Raw genomic sequence first — 20,403 nt, 5'->3', positions numbered from 1 at the left:
GCGGCAGGGCCGGGCCGAGGCTGCGCGGGCCCGGGCACGGCGGGAGCGCGGGGCGGGGCGGCCGCAGGGCCCGCCCGCTGCCCACAACACCGCGCTCCGGAAAGGATTTACACACGCAGAGAGAGACACACGGGTGTGGGTTACAAAGTCAGGACTGTAACTGTTTATTTTAAGCATCGTTTTCTTTTTTTTTTTTTTTTCCTCTATAAGGACATACATAACGAAGTTTATAGTTGAAGTTTACATGCATGACCTCACTCACAAATACCAGTATTGCCACCTTCTGCCGGCAACCAGACCCACTTTTAAAGACAGCACGGAACATCCGTTCAGCTCCCTGAACAGGGCATGTTTAGTGTCCTTAACAGATTTACATTCTCAAACATTTCATAGTTTATGTAGTAACAACAAGGGCACAGTGGTACTTTCAAGACTGCTCACACTTAACAACAGATGCACCATTGACTAGATTTTTTAATAGATGTGCCACAGAAATCACTTTTTGCTTTCAGAAACATGTACAACTATCATGCCTGTAGGAGATTTTTGAAAACTGCTGTTCAACAATTACAAACTTCTCATTAGGACTTGGCCCTATGCTTTAGCAGCAAAACCAGTTTAAGCCACAGAGGCTTGTATTTCCAGGAATAATTAGCAACAAATCAACGTATTTATGTGATTAATAAGTACTCTGGCTTGGCATTCCTGTCCCCTTTAACTGTTTTTCTAGGTCTATAAATCCCTTCTTCTAACCCCAGTTGACATTCACAGTGTTGTTTCCCACAAGAGGGGGTAGTGCTTTGGTATAAGTTTTTCACATACACGAGGCTGTTAGCTACTACAGTCAGAGCTCATGAAAATCACACCCATTACCTGGCAACCCTAAGGCTTCATTAGGCAAATCAAATCAGCATTTCCTTAAGTGAAGTGATGTCCCAAGCATCTCTCTTGCCTCTGTCCTATCCCACCCACCCCAAGAGATTAGAGCACTGCAGCTCCCAGCTCTCTAACCATACTCCAACCCAGCAGCAGGTGCTGAATTCGGTGTCTGGGGCAGGGCAGCACTCCAAGCAGCCCTTGCTTGTTTCAATTCCAGGGCCCAAGCTGGGCTGGCACTGCTGCAGGACAGGTACTGGCACTCCCCCAGGCCCCATGAGTTCAAGTGCTTACACAGTACTTCTCTTTCAGCAAAGGAGACCAGGAATTCACATTGTATTACATGTTAAAACAAGGATACTCTCTGCAATATACACACAAATTCCAGCCCATGGCATGCCATGCAAAGACATCTTTCTCACCATTAAAAAGTCCATTTATTTTAATCTGAGAGAAACAGATTTTCTACCTTTCTTCTGCAGAGCAGGCAAAAAAATTGCCCCTTCTGCCCCTGTCTCTAAACAGGAGATGCTGAATTTAACACCACGTGATAGGATAAACAACAGCTGAGTTTGAGTACTATGTTCCATGCCTTCAGACAAAAAAAGCCCACCCCAACCAGAAGCCCCCCACAAAATTCAAAAGCACATCCACCCCCAAACAAGACACACAAACTGCAGAAAGAAACAGAATACTGAGTAATAGCTTTCTTGTGAGATCTGGGTAAGCAGACATTAGAATCACTCAGGAGTTTGTAGTTCATAAAAAGTATTTGCAATATGTAAGCCATTATCCCTTACTTTCATTTCAAAGCCAGTCACTTTCAGATGTATTGGTTTGTTTTTTTTTCTTCCCTCTGGTCCAGTTTTACAAAGTGATGGGGTGAAGAGGAAGGTAGCAATATGAATATAGAACAATCTCTATGCATAGGTTACAGACTTGCTTTATGCACAGTTTCCAGCAACATAATTTTTCCCTTTTGCAAATATATGGGTAAATACTGTATCAAATATTGTGGGACTATTTTATAGTAATGAACAAACAACAGAGAAAAATAATCAGGACACTGGCTATGCAGACAAGAAAACACTGACCAAAGGACAGTATATTCTCTCAATTCTGTGCAAATTCCAATAAAAACCCACGAAAAGTTCAGTTTTCTTGAGTTTAATTGGAGCTTTATTACTTAAGCTGTGACTTCACAGTCTTCACCTTCAGCAGTTTGCAAAGAGGAGGCATACAAGAAAGGCTACAGAACTTAATGGAAGGGACTCCCTACTGAACGGGGGAAAGAGGGCAATCCCAAGGCAGAAGAACTGGGAGCGCCAATTTGTTCTTAAGTCTCGCATGAGGACTCCTGAAAAAAGCTGATTACTTGAAGCAAATCAAGGAAATAAATTTAGAAAGCAGAACCTGGGAATAAAGTAAGCTGGAACCAGAAAGAAAAACACTGATGACAAATCGGGGACTACTGACCTGGCAGCCTCAGCTCTGTGCCTGGGAAGATCAGGGAACAGATCCTCCTGGATGCTATGCTAAGGCACATGGAGGACAGGGAGGTGACCAGGGACAGCCAGCACAGCTTCACCAAGGGCAAGAACCTCTGAGCAGCCTAGTGGCCTTCAATGATGTAGTGACTCCACCAATGGACAAAGGAAGGGCTACAGGTGTCATTTACCTTCATTTCTATAATTTTCCTTCTCTCTAAATTGGATAGAAGTGGATGCAGTGGGTGGACTGTTTGATGGGTAAGAAATTGGTTGCATGGTTCACATCTACAGGCTAGAGGTCAAGGGCTCAGCGTTCCAATGGACACCAGTGACAAGTGGTGTTCCTCAGGGGCCCATACTGGGACCAGTGTTACTATTACCTTTGTTAATGACATGGATGAAGGGGTAGAGTGCACCCTCAGCAAATCTGCAGGTGACACCCTGAGGGCTGAGCAGACCCCTTGACACACCTAGAGGACAGGATGCCACCCAGAGTGACCTGAACAAGCCTGAGAAGTGGGCCCATGTGAAACTCATGAGGCTCCAAGAAGGCCAAGTGCAAGGTGTTGCACCTGGGCTGGGGCAACCCCGGTATCAATAATGGCTGGGGGATGAATAGATCCAGAGCAGCTCTGCCAAGAAGGATTTAGGGGGTGCTGTTGGATTAGAGGCTGGACATGAGCTGGCAATGTGCACTCACAGCCCAGAAGCCAATCGTAACCTGGGCTGCATCCAAAGCAGTGTGGGCAGCAGGGGAAGGAGGAGATTTTCACCCTGTACTCTGGTGAGACCCCAGCTGTAACACTGCATCCACCCCTGGGGTCCCCAGTACAGGAAGGACATGGACCTTTTGGACCAAGTCCAGAGGAGCCCCACCAAGATGATCAGAGGGATGAAGCACCTCTCCTTATGAGACAAGGCTGAGAGAACTGGAATTGTTCAGCCTGGAAAAAAGAAGGCTTTGGGGTGACCAAACTGTGGCGTTCCAGTACCTTAAAGGGAGCCTACAAGAAACATGGAGAGAGACTATTTACAAGGGCAAGTAGTGACAGCACAAAGGGCAATGGCTTCAAACTGAAAAAGGGCATGTTAAGATTAGGTATTAGGATGAAATTCTTTACTCTGAGGGTGGTGAGGCACTGGAACAGGCTGCCCAGAGAAGCTGTAGATGCTCCATCCCTGGAAGTGTCCAAGACCAGGCTAGATGGAGCTCTGAGCAACCTGGTCTAGTGAAGGGTGTCCCTGTCCATGACAGGGGGAGTTAGAACTAGATCTTTGAGGTCCCTTCCAACTCAAGCCATTCTATGATTCTATGAAAATGCAAATAAACCAAGCAGAGTAAATCCAGACAGAACTCAAACAGTAACAGAGGCTGAATGAATAAATAAAGTCACTAGGATTAAGCCAGATTTATGCTGCCACTCAGCTTCTTGAACAGCCACATTAAGCTGTAACTGACTGTGGCATGGTGGCTTCAGCCTCTGCTCCCTTGAAGCCACTATCCAACCAGGTAGAAAAATAAAGGTCTAATTCACTGGAAATTCTTTCATTTACAAAACTAATGGAATAGGGGTTTTCTTATGCTTCTGCTTCAACTTCTGATTTATCTTCAACTCCATTCTGCGCATCTTTCATTTCTGCATCTTCAGTGTGGCTTGTCTGAAGAGTAGCAGATGACTAAATAGAGAGACAAAGAAAATATATTAACACATTGTACAAAATTTACAAAAATTATTATTATACAAAAATATGTAGCAAAAACACTGTTTGATTTTTATTACTTGAAAAGCTCATCTACCCTACCAGACTGCATTAAGGTATTATTATCTTCAGCCAAAAGAAACCAAAAATTTTAATGCATCTAAGAAACCAGAAGCAGTGTAGAGGCCAAAATATAATACTGGCGTTAGGTGGTTATGATTCTTAATGTGGCCTGCACCCACTTGCCACACAACACTTTCTTAGAAGTCCTTTAAATGAAATTCATTTATGAAGCTTCTGCAGGAACTGCTTTTGCCCTGCTTCAATATTAATGTCATTAATTTCCAGCCATTGCCATGGCCTACCCTGACCCAACTTGTATGAGGCACACTAGCACTCGGCATAAGAATTATCTTTGTTGGACAACTAGGTTTTGTGAAGAGACACTTCAAACTCAACAACAGTGACTTGGATGTCCTGTGCAAGAGCTAAACTGGAAGAAGATATGATCTGACAGTGTGGCTGCTCTAAAGCCCTCTCCTTGAGCATCTTCCTCATAAAAAGGTGTGGAAGGCAGAGCCATGAGGTCAGAGCTCCAAGGTCAGCTTTTACAATAGGACATAACCAGCACATCCTGACCTTACAATAATTTTCAAGCACAGTAAGGGGAGGTAAAAATGTCTTGGCTTGCTCCTCTCAAAACCTAGTGCAATGGAATTGCTATTCCACCTGTCAGCCCAGCATCTTAAGCCATCTGTTTTATGATAATCTTAGATGAGAACCAAACAAAAACAAGCAAAATCTTAAGCATACAATGCTGGGAGAGCAGAATGGGGAGAAGGGGAAATGGGCAGGATCCTTAAAATCTTATATCAATTTGGCTGCAACACAAAACTACATTTAAAAGAACATTCATGCATCAAAGGTCAGTTTTTCATCCTTAGAAGCATTCCACAAAACACACAAGAGTTAAGTCTTCTTTCCAGAGAAAATCAGTTAGCTACCACTCCTAGGCTTAAGATAAGGTGATAAACACCCTGACCTTCAAAAATTCACACTTTACATATGTGAACTTTTCAAATTAATTAAAGGAACTACTGATGCAAGAGTGGCTGTTGAATTTAACAGACTGTGTCAGGAACATCAGAACTGCAGTCCAAGCTATCTTCTTAGCAATCAAGATATTTAGTAAACAAACTCTCTTCTCCAGAACTTTGAGCTTCTACTACACCACCACTAACAGACACTGCTGGAGCTAGAGTAAAGCAACACTATAAATGCAGTAACAGGAAAACAAGCTTTTCTTGCAAGGAAACTACCTCAAGACTTGCCCAGGGAGTAAGCATCCTTTACAGTTTATAGTTCCATCACTCCCATTTTATATAAAACCATATCCATTTAAAGCAAGCCAGATGGCTCAGAGGAAAAAAACCCCAAAACAGCACATTGCACACTCCCAAGATCATCCAACTGGTTGGGAAGAATTCACCAGGCCAGAGGCATCCAGGCCTGTATCAGCAATACTGTGTCAGCAGGATCAGGGCAGGGATTGTCCTCCTGTACTTGGAATGGTGAGGCCACACCTCAAATCCTGTGTCCAGTGTTAGATGCCAAACAATAATATTCCATTTACATTTGGTTGGAGTCCAACCTAAAGGATTCTACAACTTCAAACTGATGCTATCCCAAGCAGGTAGGGGAATTGAGACTAAGTGCAATGTTTTTCCAATATCCCAAACAGTCTGTATTGCAAAGGCTGTGAGTCTGCCTTCTGCCAAGAACGTTACTCTATTACTCCAATTATCTGTCTTAGGAGTTGAAGAAAGCTCAGGGCTTTTGAAGTTTTAGTGGGTATTGCTTGTTTCAGCAAGCCACTCTTCCTATCTCAACAGATCCTGCTGTATCCCACACCTAGTGGAGGAAGCTAAATTCCCAGCAGCTGTGCTAACTGTAAGGATCCTTCACAACAGAACCTGACAGCTGGCAATTAAATCCTGCCATTTCAGAAATTAAGATGCCCAACAGTGAAATAACTCTACTTTGGTTGCAGTATCTTTATATTCCTGAGGTTTTTTATTAAAAATTAAGATACTGTGTGACTTTACATCACTGTGTCTAGAAGGGCAGACAGAATACTTTCTTTTAAGCTCCAATACACAAGGACTGTTGACATCAGGATGCTTTAGCCAGAAAGAGAAGAGAGAGTGAAGCGTTTCATGTAGGAAATTGTCAGCTGACAATCTGAAATGGGTGACCTGTCAGGATACACTCATCTGAGGATATCATGCCACTGGAAAGACTCAATGACACAGTTAACCAAAGGAAATTAATGTACCAGTCAGTATCTGGCAATTTTTTATGTTCTCCATGCATGTTCTGGAAAGGTGAAAATAACCTCATAAAATACAAACTTCTGTACTCCCCACTGTTACTGAGGAAATTTGAGTCTGACATAAATCCCAGATTTGTCAGAGAAGTTACAGGTTCATCTTGTCCTTCTAGACCATCAGATTTAAGGAAAAGAACCACAAGGTTTTCTTAGGATATGTGATTCTCACCAGTAACCTGAAATGTTTCTTGCTAGCTAATACAATCTTGTTAGAACCTGTATTCACATACTGCCATTATTAACTGAACTAGCATTTACTAAAATTCTAATGAAAGTTTATTAGGAAAGCCATCCACACAGGAGAGTAATGAATCTTCTGACATTTCATAATGTATCTGTGATATTTGTAATGGAGACCATCAACCACATCCTAATGTCTCCATGAGAAGCAAGATGGTGCTCAGCACCCTCTGTATGACAGACACAAGTTCTCACTAGATGGGCACCTCAGGCACCACAACAGCCTGTTCTTTGCAACAGGTTCTAGAGGAATAGGTGCTTTTTCCACTTCTAGAACATTGTCATGTGTCATGTTTGCACCTCATCAGTTCAACTGCCTTCTGATTAACACTGGTCTGTGGCAAATTCAGTTGAAATAGATAGAAGATTTCTGTGCAGTGGTTAGTACTCCTGGTTTTCCTGCTCAAACAAGCTGGCCTAATAATTTTGACTGTTGGCATTTGGAGTTCCATCCCTGTTCTCCAAAGCAGTGTTCTACTTGAGTGTTGTCCTGCTATAATTATCTGTAATAAGAAGCAAGGTGAGTACCTAAACCACTGTTCCTTGTCTAACACATGACACCACCTCCTGTAATGTTCAGAGTAGTGTTACTTACCTTTAAGTCTTTGTCTGCAAGCCTTTGGAACATGTTGGCGTACATCTTCTTCTCCTTCTCATGCTGCTCCCGGATTTTCTGCTGACAAGTCACCAGTTGCACTTTGGCAGCTTTGTTACTTGGATAAAGTTGTATCACTTTCTGGAAATCTGCTCGGGCCAACTCAAAGTCATTGACAGCCAAGTGAGCTTCTCCACGCCGGAAAAGGCCTTTTTCATTGTTGCTATCCAGCTCTAGTGCCTGCATTCACAAAAACCAAAGCCCCATTCAGTAATTATTTTTCTTTTATAAAAATTATATGCAGTCAGAACATCAGTGACTGCTAGGAACTGCACCTTCTGATGTAGGCTTATGAGTCTTGTCAGGGCTTACTAATAAGTCAGTGGAGTACAATAGAAGTAAGTACAAAGAAGAATGAATATAGTAGGCTATTTGACAAGAGAACCAGCAAGTCTAAGATTTAGTCAGGGAGCAATCCTGCTCTTTGAAAGGCCTTTGCCAACATGACTACCTTCACCACATCTTAAGCGTTCCTTATTTCTAAATACTTGAATATTCTCAATGTAGCAGCAAGTTAGTAAAAGATGTTCAAAGGGCACTAATTATGAAAATAATCTGTTGGATATTTTTAGCACACTAAATTCCATAAAAAATTCCATACTACCCAAATGACAGCTGGTAAGAAAGACCAAGCACTACATTGGCCTGTTGTCCCTAAAATGTTTAAAGCAAGACAAACTGTCAGACTGCTTGCGCAGTTTAAGAATAAATTAACTCCTACTACCTTGTTGCAGTTCTCCAAAGCCTGGGAGTATTCCTTTAGCTTGAGATGGCACATAGCTAAGTTAAGGTGGGCAGCAAGCCTCAGGCTTTTGGCTTTTGATTCCTCCTCCTCGGAGAGTCCCGACTCGTGCTCCAGCCATGACACAATCTTCTTATACTGTAATGCTGCCCGCTTGTATTTCCCCTCCTGTAAACAAGGCAGCTTGATTATCACAAAGCTCATCATAGGAACTTTTATCTCCCTCTTGTCCCTTTTGCCTGCCTTGAGCAATACATCTAAAAAACCCCATTTGATCAAAAAGTAACATCTATCATCAAAAATACTTCTAAGAGCCATTCCTACACAGGATCAGAAAATCTTTAGGAATACTTAACTGGCTCCCCACTAGAGCTGGGGGTAAATGGCAGCATTGATACTTCACTGAACTCCTACCTTTATATTCAACTTTTGATGCAAAAATAATGGAAGATGGGGAATTCTCAAAATGCAATACAAAGATAATAGGAAACTCTTCCTTTAGCTACTGAAATTGTTTTCAACAGCTTCTCCACACATCTCTACCCAAACGAATGTTGGTCACTCATAGCACTGTCCCACAGCAGGAACTGAAATACTGTACACCCCACAGTGTTACGTGAGGAAAGAGCAAACAGCTCTAACAGACAGCTTCCTGCAGTTAGTTCTATGGATAATCCAACCGAGTTTCTTTTTTTTTTTAAGACACATTCCCCTCCAGCTCTCCCCATAAAATTGCACTGAATACAATGAACACTACTCAGAAATTACAGAAGCTGTAAACATCATTATCAGCTCATGACACGGACCAAAAAATGCTATTATCACTTGGGTACTGTAACTTACCTTGAAGTACTGAGTGCCTCTCTCCTTCACGATAGAGCTCTGTTCCAACTTCTCATCTGTGTTCATTTCCCAGGACTCCTTAGCCTACCCAAACAGGAACAGTTCCAGTCAACTTCAATACAACTTCTAGGGAAATCAAGTAGCTATGTTGTTTCCCACTAAGAGTATGGTTGAGATAAGCCTGGCAAAGCAGAGCTTTGCACTGCTCATGGAAACCAGCCCAGAGCACAAGAGATGGCAACAGACAGGGATACAGGAAGAGTAAGGACCATTTCAGCCAAGAGCTCCCAGCATGCCAGTATCATCTCTGGCAACAGTGGCCCCCTTGTTTCACATCACCATTCAAGGATTCCATTGTCATCGTTTAAGCTGCACTCCCACTTCTTCCCCCAGCCTCGGATCTCTTTGGGATTTCATCTATTGCTCTCACCTTTTCAAAGCTTTTGAGTTTCACTTCATACTGCAGCTCTGCATCTGGAGGGATCTTAAATTTCTCATTCCCAGCACTTCCAAAACCATAGCTGTAAAATGGGGGTGGGGAGGGAGAAGCAAAAATTATAAAGAGAAGAGTTCAAAACTATCCATCCAGCTATACTTGCTACATAAGAAGAGGAAGACAAAACCCCCATGAAAATTTGGGATGCGCATAAATTATTATTACAAGACAAAGGCCTGAAGAATTCTAGATACAATTCTAAAATTGGCAAGGACAAGGTCAAAGAAAGCAAGAGAAAGCTAGTATTCACTACATTAGTCTTTTAGCAACTCGTATTATTTTATTAGTTTTTTAGGTAACTTTAAAGGAAAAGCAAGTAATCCCTTAATCAAAAAACAGTGAAACCAAAACAACCAACTTTCAAATTGCAACTACCATATTTAATATTTATGGTCTGAAACTGAGTGTTGCATTCAGAGCACCTGTATTTTAGTTCTATTCTTAGAAAAGCAAAGAGAATAAAGACCAAGATTAGGTGAGCAGCTGTACACTTAAGACACTGCTAACCAGCTGGTAAACAAGAAATGCTTACAGAAAGGTACTGCTATGCAATTCTAGAAAGCTGCATATTAGTAGGAAGACCCTCTAGATCAAATTGCTTTCCTTTTCTGCTCCCATCAGGCTTAGTTACAGTTAAAAAAATAAATAAAAACTGAAATAAATTAAAGTTTAATGAAAACAATCTGTGCAACTCCACACGTTTCAGATGTGTTCTCACTGTAAAGAGAAAATTCTGCCTATATCCAAGTCTATGTATGGACTGTTTTACAGTAATCAGCCATGAAGAGGGATCACAAAAATCCAAGTTTGAGAGCAACGTTTTTCAAAAATATTTAGAGGTCAACATTACAGAGACTTCAGTTAATTTTTTCTGGACTGCTACTACTTCACTATGAAGTGGCAAAGCATGATACTTCTCATACATCAAATTTTGGGACTGATCCAAGTTTTTACCACAATGCTGAAAAAAAGCTTAAAGGCATTATAATGCAATAGTTCCTTCTTGCCAGATGATTAGTATAAGCCCTTCCTGTATCAAACACCAGAAACAGCATACCTGGGCTTGAGATAGAACACAGATTCCTCTGATTTCTCCATTTTTTGAATTGCTTTCTCCAGCCCATGAGGAATATCGAAGTTTTCACCTTCTCCAATCTCAAACCGCAATTCCCGCTTGTCAAAAACACGGTCTCCGTGTCGGCCTTCAAACTGGACTGGTAACAAAAACCAGAACAGCAGAGAGAGAAATCAAAAGGCATCTATGTATGGCAGTGGGCAGGTACCCAGGAGTGCACAGGGAGTTCCATACAGGCAGGCAGCACACACACAAGTGCCAAAGCCTCCTTCTGAACAGTCTTTTCTCTTTTAGCAGCTACCTATGGCGTGGCAGCTACTGGCAGCAAACAGAATTTCTGCTGTTCAATTTAACAACCCCTCTTTTTTTGTTGTTCATTTAAGTGTTTGTTTTTTCCACTCTGACAACAAGTGCCAGAATGACTTCCCCTTTTGTTCCTCAGCACATGGAAATACTTTATGAGACTCAATCACCTTTTGTCATCAGATAAGCACTTCAACAGATTCAGTATCACCAGAAAACACAGTTGCTGCTGGAAAACGTAAACCTTGCTAGAAACAGGAGAAGGAAAGCTTACTCTAGGTTGTTAAGTTACTTGGTACAGAAAAGAGAAGCCATGTATTCCTGTCCCTCAGGACATGCAGTTGTAGGCTGTGAAAAGGTTCTGTCATCCCTCACTGCAAATCCATTCACTATTTATGTAACAACACACTTACTCTCTACAAGTGCATCCTCATTGGGCCTGGAGTAGCCCTCCCCTTTTTTACGGATTCTTCGGATGATGCCACCATCTTCTTCATCAGTCAGGTCCTCCCCCTTGAACTCAAAAAGTTCTATCTGTTGAGGGAAGAAAAGCCTTGCATTTATTCTTATTAGACCAATTTAGTAACTCACAGGATTTATTCTCCAGAGATCTTTGAAACTTATAAGCCTGCTGCAACAAATTGTTTAGGATTTTTAAGAAATAGTGCTCAAGTAGGAGACAAGTATCCAGTCTGAATCTTCACATGCCTTTCCAAGTAAATCATAGTTTCAAGTGGGAGTACCACAATGACACAGAAAAACAGTCTAGTTACAAAAGGTATTTTCATTGCTGCTATGAAGTGAAGGAAAAAAAATCATACCCTATTTTTGCGTAAAACAACAGTGAAAACTATTCCCAAGCACAAAAAAGCAAGTCATTATAATCAGCATTGTTTAGACTACCTCATTAAAAAAAAGTTCAGAGCTAATGCTGTGGAGGTTCCTGACACTGGACTTGAGATAACCGGAATGCAAAAGGAATTGAATATCCACCAGTACTTCCACTTTTTATTTTAATTGATACCTAAAAACAAATAATATTCTGGTCTTTCTTTTCAGTCAGTCTTAAAAAAGTAATTCCTGAACATCCTACTGATGACCATACAGGTGTGTACCTCCCACTTTTTTTCCTTTCCCCCAGCCTGAACAATACTATTCTATGGAATAATCTAGCTGTTTATATTGCTCAGCAAAAGCAATCATGAGGAAGAAAAAACAAAACAACTATCAGATCAAAAAAGAAAAGAACTTCCAAATCAGAGGACATGCATTACATCTTGTCATATAAAATGCTGGTGTAACGACACAGGTACAAAAATCTCTTAAGATTTAAGAGATGTAAGTTCTAGAGGGTCTTTTGTAATGCAACTTGTACGAAAACTTGGTATGGGGATAGGCACTTGCAAAAGAACCCTGCTGATACTGTGTGAAGTAATGTAAGTAAACCTAGGTAAAGAGTGGAAACTTAAAGAGACTTTAGCTGCTTGAGAGTCATACTAGCCAGAAACTATTGCAACCTAGTAAAACTTGGGAAAATTTCCTGGATCTAATTTCCAACCTACATCCCCAATCAGGACACACCCAGCACAGCTTACTTGTTGCAGCCAGTGAGCCTCAGGCTATTTTGTTAGGAAAGCACAAAACCATCACAGGCAGCTTTGGTCCTTTCCTTCCTCCCCCCTTCCCTTCAACCTAACTGCTCAGGCAGGCATGAGGGGATATCAAGACTCATGAATGAAACACTATTTTTATCTAAAAGCATACCCAGAAAATGGAGGGGCCAGACTGGCAGCATCAAGAAAAGTCCAGTGGGAAGTGAATAACCTGGGTGACCGCAGGGGACGGACTCAGGAGCAGCCTGATGGACCAAATCCCATCTTGCAGTTCATACTTTTATTTATCCCAATGTTAGGTATTACCTCTTGTTGAAGGACAATAAAAGTTTCTCTGCTTTCTGCTGGCCCTGTGCATCCTGTGTAGTAGTGCTAAGCCCTGAAGAATGCCCCACTGTGCTGCCTAGGTAGAAGGCCTCGAGCTTTTAGTTTGCATTTCAATCATCAGCTCAGCCCTGATTACAGCTGGTATCACTTGCAGAGAAGCACACAGCACTCCAACATGGGTAGTTTGATCCAACACAACTAAGCCACAAATAACGTCAGATTCCTTCACACAGAATACATCTTTATTCCTATTACTCAAAGGTCCATGAAAAAAAAAAAAAAAAGAAATGCAAATACACTACCCAAATGCAAAGCAAATTCAATATCCAACTATGTGAAGGCCAATGGCACCTGGCCTGTATCAGCAATGGTGTGGCCAGCAGGACCAGGGCAGTGATTGTCACTCTGTACTAGGCACTGGTGAGGCCACACCTCAAATCCTGTGTTCAGTTTTGGGCCTTTCAGTTCAGGAAGGACATTGAGGTGCTGGAGCGTGTCCAGAGAAGGGCAACAGAGCTGGTGAAGGGTCTGGAGCCCAAGTTCCATGAGGAGCTGCTTGAGAGAGCTGGGAGTGTTTAGCCTGGAGAGAAAGAGGGGTCTTGGGGGGAGCCTTCTCACTTTCTACAACTCCCTGAACAGAAGCTGTTGCCAGATGGGGTCAGTCCCTTCTGTCAAGTAACAGTCAGAACAAGAAGACATGGCCTCAAGGTGCACCAGGGGAGGTTTAGAATGGATATTAGCATTAGAACAGGCTGCCCAGGGAAGTGGTGAGTCACCCTCCCCGGAGCTATCTAGGTGTAGATGCAGCACTCGGTCAGGTTAATGGATTAGTGATGGACTTGGCAGTGTCAGATTTATGATTGGACTCAATGGTCTTGAAGGTTTTTTCCAACCTAAATGACTCTATGTATAATTTACCCTTCTTAACAGATGCTCATTGCTTCCAATAAAATCTAAACAGACTTTTAGTCTTTGAATAACTCTGTGAGCTATTTTCACCTTTCTCAGATATTAGATAAAACATTCAATCTCAGAGCAATCATCAGTTTTTAAAGCTTTTCTTATGCCCCCAATTGTAGGATTCTATTCCATTGATTAAGTGCTTTAGAGCAAAGTAATTTCAAAAATTACATTCAAGAGTCTGCCTTCTCTCAGGTAGAATTTATTTTGAAACAATTGTTGGCAAATTGAACTGTTTCAACGGTAAGAAAAATCCATCCTCTTCAAACCCTGCTGAGACTGTCAGGGTATGCTCCAGAAACAGCTTTAATGTCATCCTACATGGAAAAATCAAATACAAGTCTCAGCATTCTGAGCAACCATTCTCACTTCTGAAATAACACACAAGAGACAGCTGCTGTTTCCACCCCCTTTGGGGAAGGAGGGGGAAGATGTGGGGGAAAATTGCTTTTAAGGTCAGTAGGAAATAAAATCTCTCCTCTCCTGGTGAGGCTGAGAGACACCAAGGGTAACAGGCTCCATGCTCACCAAGACATGCAGCTCATCTCCAGGAGAGCAGCTGGCCATGTGAGTTGTCAAACTGGGTTACCCAGCTGCCAAACTCAAGACTGCCGAGTCCGTCACAGGCACTGAGTGAGTGCACAGGACCTCATCTCTATGGGGGCAAGACTGATCAGCGTAGCCTGGATGCACAGAGAGACTTTGGCAATGAACCAGCAATCTAAATACAAACTGGTTTTATGGTGCTTTAAGGCAGACTGAAATGCTCAGTTCTACAGAAAGAGTTCGTAATTGCAGGCTGTTCAAATATTGTATTCCAGCAGTTTACATGGGGCAATTACCTCTTTTCTCCCTGAAATAGCTCATAAGAGGTAATGTTAATGTTGTAAAGAAAACACAAGTTAGTATAAAAATATATTAGTGAGGGCATTAATTGCTCTCCTGTTGTTGAAAACATTTAATATATCATTACTCTGAGTGTTATGAAGTGATTGAAGATTTTGACCACTTCAGTCTATCAATGAAATAGTCTGCCCTCCCAGCCTGCACTTTACTGCAGCAAATCACCCAGTAACTGCAAAATTACAACTCACCACTGAAGATCATTCAAGTGTTTTAAAAAGAGAAGGGAACCCGAGCCATTACAGAGCAGTGGCAGCCAGACTAAAATTTTGTCCATGCTACCCAAAATGGACCATGTTATTTTCCTTAGAAAATGTAACAATCCTGTTTTGAAAGGATATTGCCTCACACATATTTTCAAGCATACAGTTTTAGTGACCATCTCTCACTTACCTCAAAAATCAGTGTAGCATTGGGGGGTATCTTTGGAGGGCTCCCAGCTGAGCCATAGGCATATTCTGGTTTACACGTAATCCGACAGATTTCACCAATCTTCATAGTGGCCACAGCAATGTCCCATGCTTTGATCACCTCACCTGTACAAGTCAAATGCCAATCACACATGAAAGGCATGATCAGATGAAACTGAGCATTATCATTTTTAGCATACAAAAGCTAAGGCAGCAGAAATACTGAAGAACTTGTGCTCACTCTCATTTATGTACATCAGTTTTAAGCCTAATCAAATTCCAAAGTTTCCCAGGGACCCAAATTTGGCCCAAACATTTCTTCATTCCAGGTGTAACAACTCTTTTCACAGAATAACAGAACAGAGACACCAGCTGAAGTGCTTGGCACAGTCCCAAGTGTGAGGAAGTAACAATAAACTCTTCCGAGAGGAAGGCCTTAGAGTGAGAGATTGCCTGCTCCTGTTTTGAAAACAATCCAAACCAACAGCCTTTTCTGTTCATACTTTTATCAGCTGGCAAAGAACAGCACCAGTGGTAGCTAAAAGTTACACACATTTGTAACAAAAAGGGGGAAGAAAGTAGTAGCATTCCTTTGAAAGGGAAGAAAAGAGGAACAAACTCCCCTCTCTTACTGAAGCTGTCCTAATTGCTGCTCCTCTTGACTCATCAAGCAGACTTTCTATTAGTCTTGTGTTAATAAGTACACTTAGTATCATCTCAAATTGAAGTACAATTAATTTACCTCTTTTTAAAAAGGAGGTATTATCTATTTTTTAAAAAGAATACGATAAGAAACTTCCAGGGAAGAATACAAGATTGTGTAATAAGATTTGCAGAAATAACAATGCTCAGATTTTCAAAAAACGAAATATTTTGATAATGAAGAGATGCACTGCTCGAAGACTCATATTTGGGCTAACTTGAGAATTTTGTGGAAAAGAGAGTGTGTTTCATCATAAGACAGCTGCCTCTGTGTACCCTGTCCCAGTACCTGGTCACAATTAAGCACTCCTGAACTGAGGTCTGCCCCCCAAAAAAACCCAACCAAAAAAAATGCATATTCTGGCTATTTAACTGCCCCTTATATCTACATTTCAGGACAGATTTGTTCTCCTGGAGTACTTTGTCTGAGGCCTGTGAATTCTTCAGCAGGCCTTTTAAGGGGCTACACAGTTCTCTCATTCACAAAAATCTCACATTCTGATGGGGCCATTCTAAGAAAATACAAGTTTAAGAGAAAACAAGTTTAAGTGGCAGTTTTGAAAAGCAAAGGAGCCACACAAGGAAATCCCGTCTCGATTATTACCAAAACTGATCAGTACCAAACACAAGATATTACCTTTCCCCAAGTCAAATGAGAATTTGTCTTTTCTGTCCAGACTGGAGTCAAATTTTGTGCCATCAAGAAGCCACCCCGTGTAATGGACGGTCACCTTATCACCTATCATTGGAGACTCTGTCCCACTGCCTTCTCTCTTGACAACCTGAGGAAAACAGCAACCAGCATTAACATCACAGAAATCAAGCCTGCCTGCCCACTGGACATGAATCACAAATATCTAGATATGTGTTATCATCGGTAGACAAAGGATTTGCAGGTCTCTTTCAGTCACCTGGAAATGGACTGGCTGTTCTTTCTGCAGATTAGCAGCGCTGCAAATGCAGAACCTCAAGATGGCTGTGCTGTGATACAAGAATTTAACAGGCAACAGTTGTGATCAGCTTACAGATCTCTGCATTAGGCAGGGTTTTTTCTTCTTTACTCAAAGCATTTGCCTCATCACCTCTCTATCATCACAGCCCAGTTCAGTGTTCTAGGCAAAGCACTTAAACAAGAGAACGAGGTGGTTCTTTCCCTGCAAAGTCTTTTCCAACATGTAATCTGAAATTATTCAAGTTAAACCAGGCAGTTTAACAAAGATTAGCAGCATCTCACCCCAAGCAGGTTAGTTCTATCAGCCTACAGAACACCTAACACTTAAAAATTATTTATTGCAAGAATTTTGTCTCCCCACAAGTCTGACACGGATCGTCAGCACCCTCGTCTCACATACAGCTACAAGGGTTTGATTTTCTTCTTAAGGATAAGAAAATCCCCAGCTTGCCCAGCAAGACAGGTATTAAATAAATCTATACTATCCAGAAAGTGGGGACAATCTCTCTGGTGTTCATTTGAGCATATATAAAATCAGAGAATAATAGTGATGTATCTCACAGGCAAGGATATGAGGCCTTGCCCATAACAGGATTCCTGAAGTTCAGATTTGAATTTTGAATTTTTCCCAATATAGATTGAAACCAGCTAGCCCTAAGCCAAAGTTCTGCATTATCTTAGCCAGGCAAAAGGGGACCAATGGAGGACCCTATTTACTTGCATCATGGAGACCTGGAAAACATTCTGTTATAGAAGATAAACATCTATTCAAGGGCAGTTACAGGGCATCCCTCCTTTAAATGTCATGTTTCTATATCAATCATGTTTTTCACTGAATGAGGCAGACCTTTGGGAGTCTCCTTCACAAATTTCAGTTTCCTGCAACTCACCACTGTCAATCTCCCACCTGGCCTCCCACCATCCCTTCAACTGACTACCCAGCTGAAATGCCAGGATCCTCCATCCAAAACCAAAGCTTCACCACCAACAGCTTCTGTCAGACTAACATGCTGAGAGCACCTCACTGAAAGCCTAAAACAAAAAATACCCCCACAAACAAACAAAACCTAGAAAAAATCCTGGCTGCTTGTTTTATAAGGAAAGGATGCTCAACATGAAAAGGGATGCCTGACCTCATACAGCACACCATCCCTTTGACATTGCACCAGCACCACAGCCTTTATTAGCATTACAAAACCAATCTGTCGATGTCTCCCCAAGGAAGGCAAAAGTTCAAGCAACCACTCTCACAGTGATAAGGAAACAGAGAAGTATGAGAAAAGCACATGAACCAGGTAAGCAACCTGACCTACATCATGCTTAGCAGATGCAATTTGCAAATCTGCATAAAGTAGATGCAAACTAGCACTTGAAAGCAGCCAGTCTGATGTAATTTTGAAAAACTAACTGCATTTAATGGAAATTTACTGAACTTTACACCAAATGCTATATTCTTGTCGTGCCATATCAAGGTATTCTACAGTAACAAATATCTCATTTTCATTATTGATACAGTTTATTCTTTTGCATTTGTTCCATTTTGAAGAGACTGAAGTTTCACTTGTGAATATGGAAATACTATTTTCTGTAAGGTTTGCATTTCCTTTTCAAATGAAGAAACAGCAAACGGTTTATTTCCAAACTTAATTACTTATTCTAGGAATTGTGCAAGTATATTCAGCAGTATCAGGTTAAAAACTGTGGATTCTATTCTGATATACAGCTAATGAGCAAATAAACACACTCCTGGAATCACTGCAACAATACCAGTACAAAATTGGTGTAGGTTAGTTCAGAGCTAGACGCTTGATTTCAGCAGATGCATTTTGGACTCCAGCAATTACGTAAAAATAAAATCTATGAAGGCTGGACTTTGTGACCTCTACGGTATTTTACTTATCATGTCACAATCTCAATTTTTGTGATTTTCACAACCTCACTTCATTTGCTCGTGTTTTCTACTCCCCTCCTCAAAACAAACAAACAAAAAACTCTAAAAAAACCAACCCATAAAACACCTGCTGCTTCTTCATAATCAAAGAGTAGGTACTGCATGAATCGGGCAGACCCCCACTACCCTTCTACCATGCTCAAGGCATCTGGGCTATGGGAGACCTGGGCAGCCATGCAGATGAGAACTCTGACCTGATACTGTACTATGTGCAAAACCCAAAAATTCTCACCTAAACATGCTAGCAGGAAACATGGAAAAGCAGAAATATAGCAGCCAACATCTTCAATCTGTTCCCTTAATACCCTCCTGAACGGGAGCCAGAGCCTCCATAATGAACCCAGAATTTAGAAGGCTCTAAAGGTTAAACCCAGAATTTTGCCTTTGCTGTGGCACCCCTTTCTCCTCCTGAACACCGTAACTTCGAAATTTTACTGCGGCTGAATACGCTTCTAAATAATCGCTGAAGTTTTTAGCAGAGCCTAAGGAAGTTTCTAGAGATATGGAAATAGGCAACGTCTGACAGAGGAAGTTCGCACAACTCCCCCTCACGGTATAAATCCCGCTGCCCTTATCGCCTGCCTTCCCAGTACAAAGGAGAGCAGCCGCTCCGCCTCGGCCGCGCCGGGGATCTGCCCGGTGCCCTGCCCGGCCGCCCGGGGACCTGCCCGGCCGCCGGGCCAGCAGCACCGAGGGGCGGCCAGGCCGCTCCGAGCGCCGGACTGCGCACCCCGGGCCTGGGGGCAGCCCGGAGCCCGCGCCCGGGGCCTGAGGGGAGTCGGGCCGGGCACGGCGGGGACGGGCACCGAGCGCACGTGCCCCGCCGGGGCTCCATCTTTAATTCCCGGCCCCGGACACGTGCTGGGGGGCGGGGATGGACCCGGACCCCCACAAGCCACGCTGCGAGCTGGACAGAGAGCCCGGCCCGCCGCCCCTCCCGCATCTCCCCCTAAACGGCGGAGGAAATCCAAAGGCAGGGGAAGCGCCTTTTCGCTGCACAGCCCCCCCGTGACCCCGAGCTCTCCCGGCGGGCAGCCCGGGCTCTGGCTCGCCCCGGGAGGAGCGGGGAGCCCCCGCAGCCAGCCGGGCAGCGCTTGCGCAGCCGGGGCGCGCTCCCGCCCTCCGCTGCTGTTGTTTAATCGCCCGCGCTGCGCCAGCCCTGCCTGGATACCCGGGGACCGCCTCGTCCCCTTCCCCCGCGGGGCAAACAATGGGCCCGCTAGGGCCAAGGGGCGCCCGGGGAGCACCCGCTCGCAGGCTAAGAGGAATGCCCCCGCTCCCCGCCGGCACGGCGACCCCTCCGAGCTAGTGCAGAGGGTGGGGATGGGGAACAGCCGCCCTGTACCTTGAGGACGCCCTCATCCTGCTTGGGAGTGATGTCCACCCCTTCCAGGGGAGCCCCGTCCGCTTTCATCTCCTCCGCCGTCATGCCGCCTGCCGCTGCCACCTCTGCGCAAGGAAGGGCCGCCTGGTGGGCTCGGTGCTGCGCTGAGCGCCGGGACGAGGCTGCGATAGCGCCTGGCTGCGCCTCCGGCTCCGGGCAGCGCGGGTGGGGGCGGACGCCGCACGCCTCCTTCCCTGCTGCTCTCGCCGCAGCGCCGGCCCCTGCTCGGCGAGGAGGAGGAAGGGGAGGGGAGAGGGAGGGACCGAGAAGTTTCTAGAGCTGCTGCCGCAAAGCGCCCGGCCGTGCCAGGGGCCGGGGTGAAATTGTGCGTCGCCCCCGGGGGCGGAGAGGACAGCGGGGGTAAGGCAGTCGCCTGGCCGCGTTATACTCC

The 20,403-nt window shown here is 43.5% G+C and overlaps 2 protein-coding genes across 3 annotated transcripts in view; one reads left to right on the top strand and one right to left on the bottom strand.

Annotated features, from left to right (window-relative positions):
* Nucleotides 1-136: 136 nt before the first annotated feature.
* FKBP4 (FKBP prolyl isomerase 4) lies at nt 137-20,356 on the bottom strand. Its single transcript, XM_036400576.2, has 10 exons — nt 19,974-20,356; nt 16,363-16,507; nt 15,007-15,149; nt 11,224-11,344; nt 10,490-10,646; nt 9,367-9,457; nt 8,937-9,020; nt 8,076-8,261; nt 7,292-7,531; nt 137-4,043 (listed from the first exon to the last, which is right to left on the bottom strand). Exons 1-10 carry the CDS (start codon nt 20,055-20,057, stop codon nt 3,945-3,947), a joined length of 1,350 nt encoding a protein of 449 aa, XP_036256469.1. The 5' UTR covers nt 20,058-20,356; the 3' UTR covers nt 137-3,944.
* Nucleotides 20,307-20,403, top strand: part of TCAF2 (TRPM8 channel associated factor 2) — a 30,256-nt gene continuing 30,159 nt past the window's right edge. For both annotated transcript variants that reach the window (XM_036400452.1, XM_036400203.2), the window contains exon 1: nt 20,307-20,372. The gene's annotated coding sequence lies outside the window, so the exon portion shown is untranslated. The remainder of the gene's footprint in view (nt 20,373-20,403) is intronic.

The sequence above is a fragment of the Molothrus ater genome, chromosome 2, assembly GCF_012460135.2.
Source record: "Molothrus ater isolate BHLD 08-10-18 breed brown headed cowbird chromosome 2, BPBGC_Mater_1.1, whole genome shotgun sequence".
In the NCBI taxonomy this organism is placed as follows: Eukaryota; Metazoa; Chordata; class Aves; order Passeriformes; family Icteridae; genus Molothrus; species Molothrus ater.
Note: the sequence above shows the minus strand (reverse complement) of the source record. Positions and strands in the feature narration are given on the sequence as shown.

Coding starts and splice junctions, on each gene's coding strand:
- FKBP4 (XM_036400576.2), bottom strand. CDS start 20,057: ATGACGGCGGAGGAGATGAAAGCGGACGGGGCTCCCCTGGAAGGGGTG. Junction 16,508..19,973: donor AGGATGAGGGCGTCCTCAAG/GTACAGGGCGGC, acceptor TGTTTTCCTCAG/GTTGTCAAGAGAGAAGGCAG. Junction 9,021..9,366: donor AACTCAAAAGCTTTGAAAAG/GTGAGAGCAATA, acceptor CTGTTTGGGTAG/GCTAAGGAGTCCTGGGAAAT.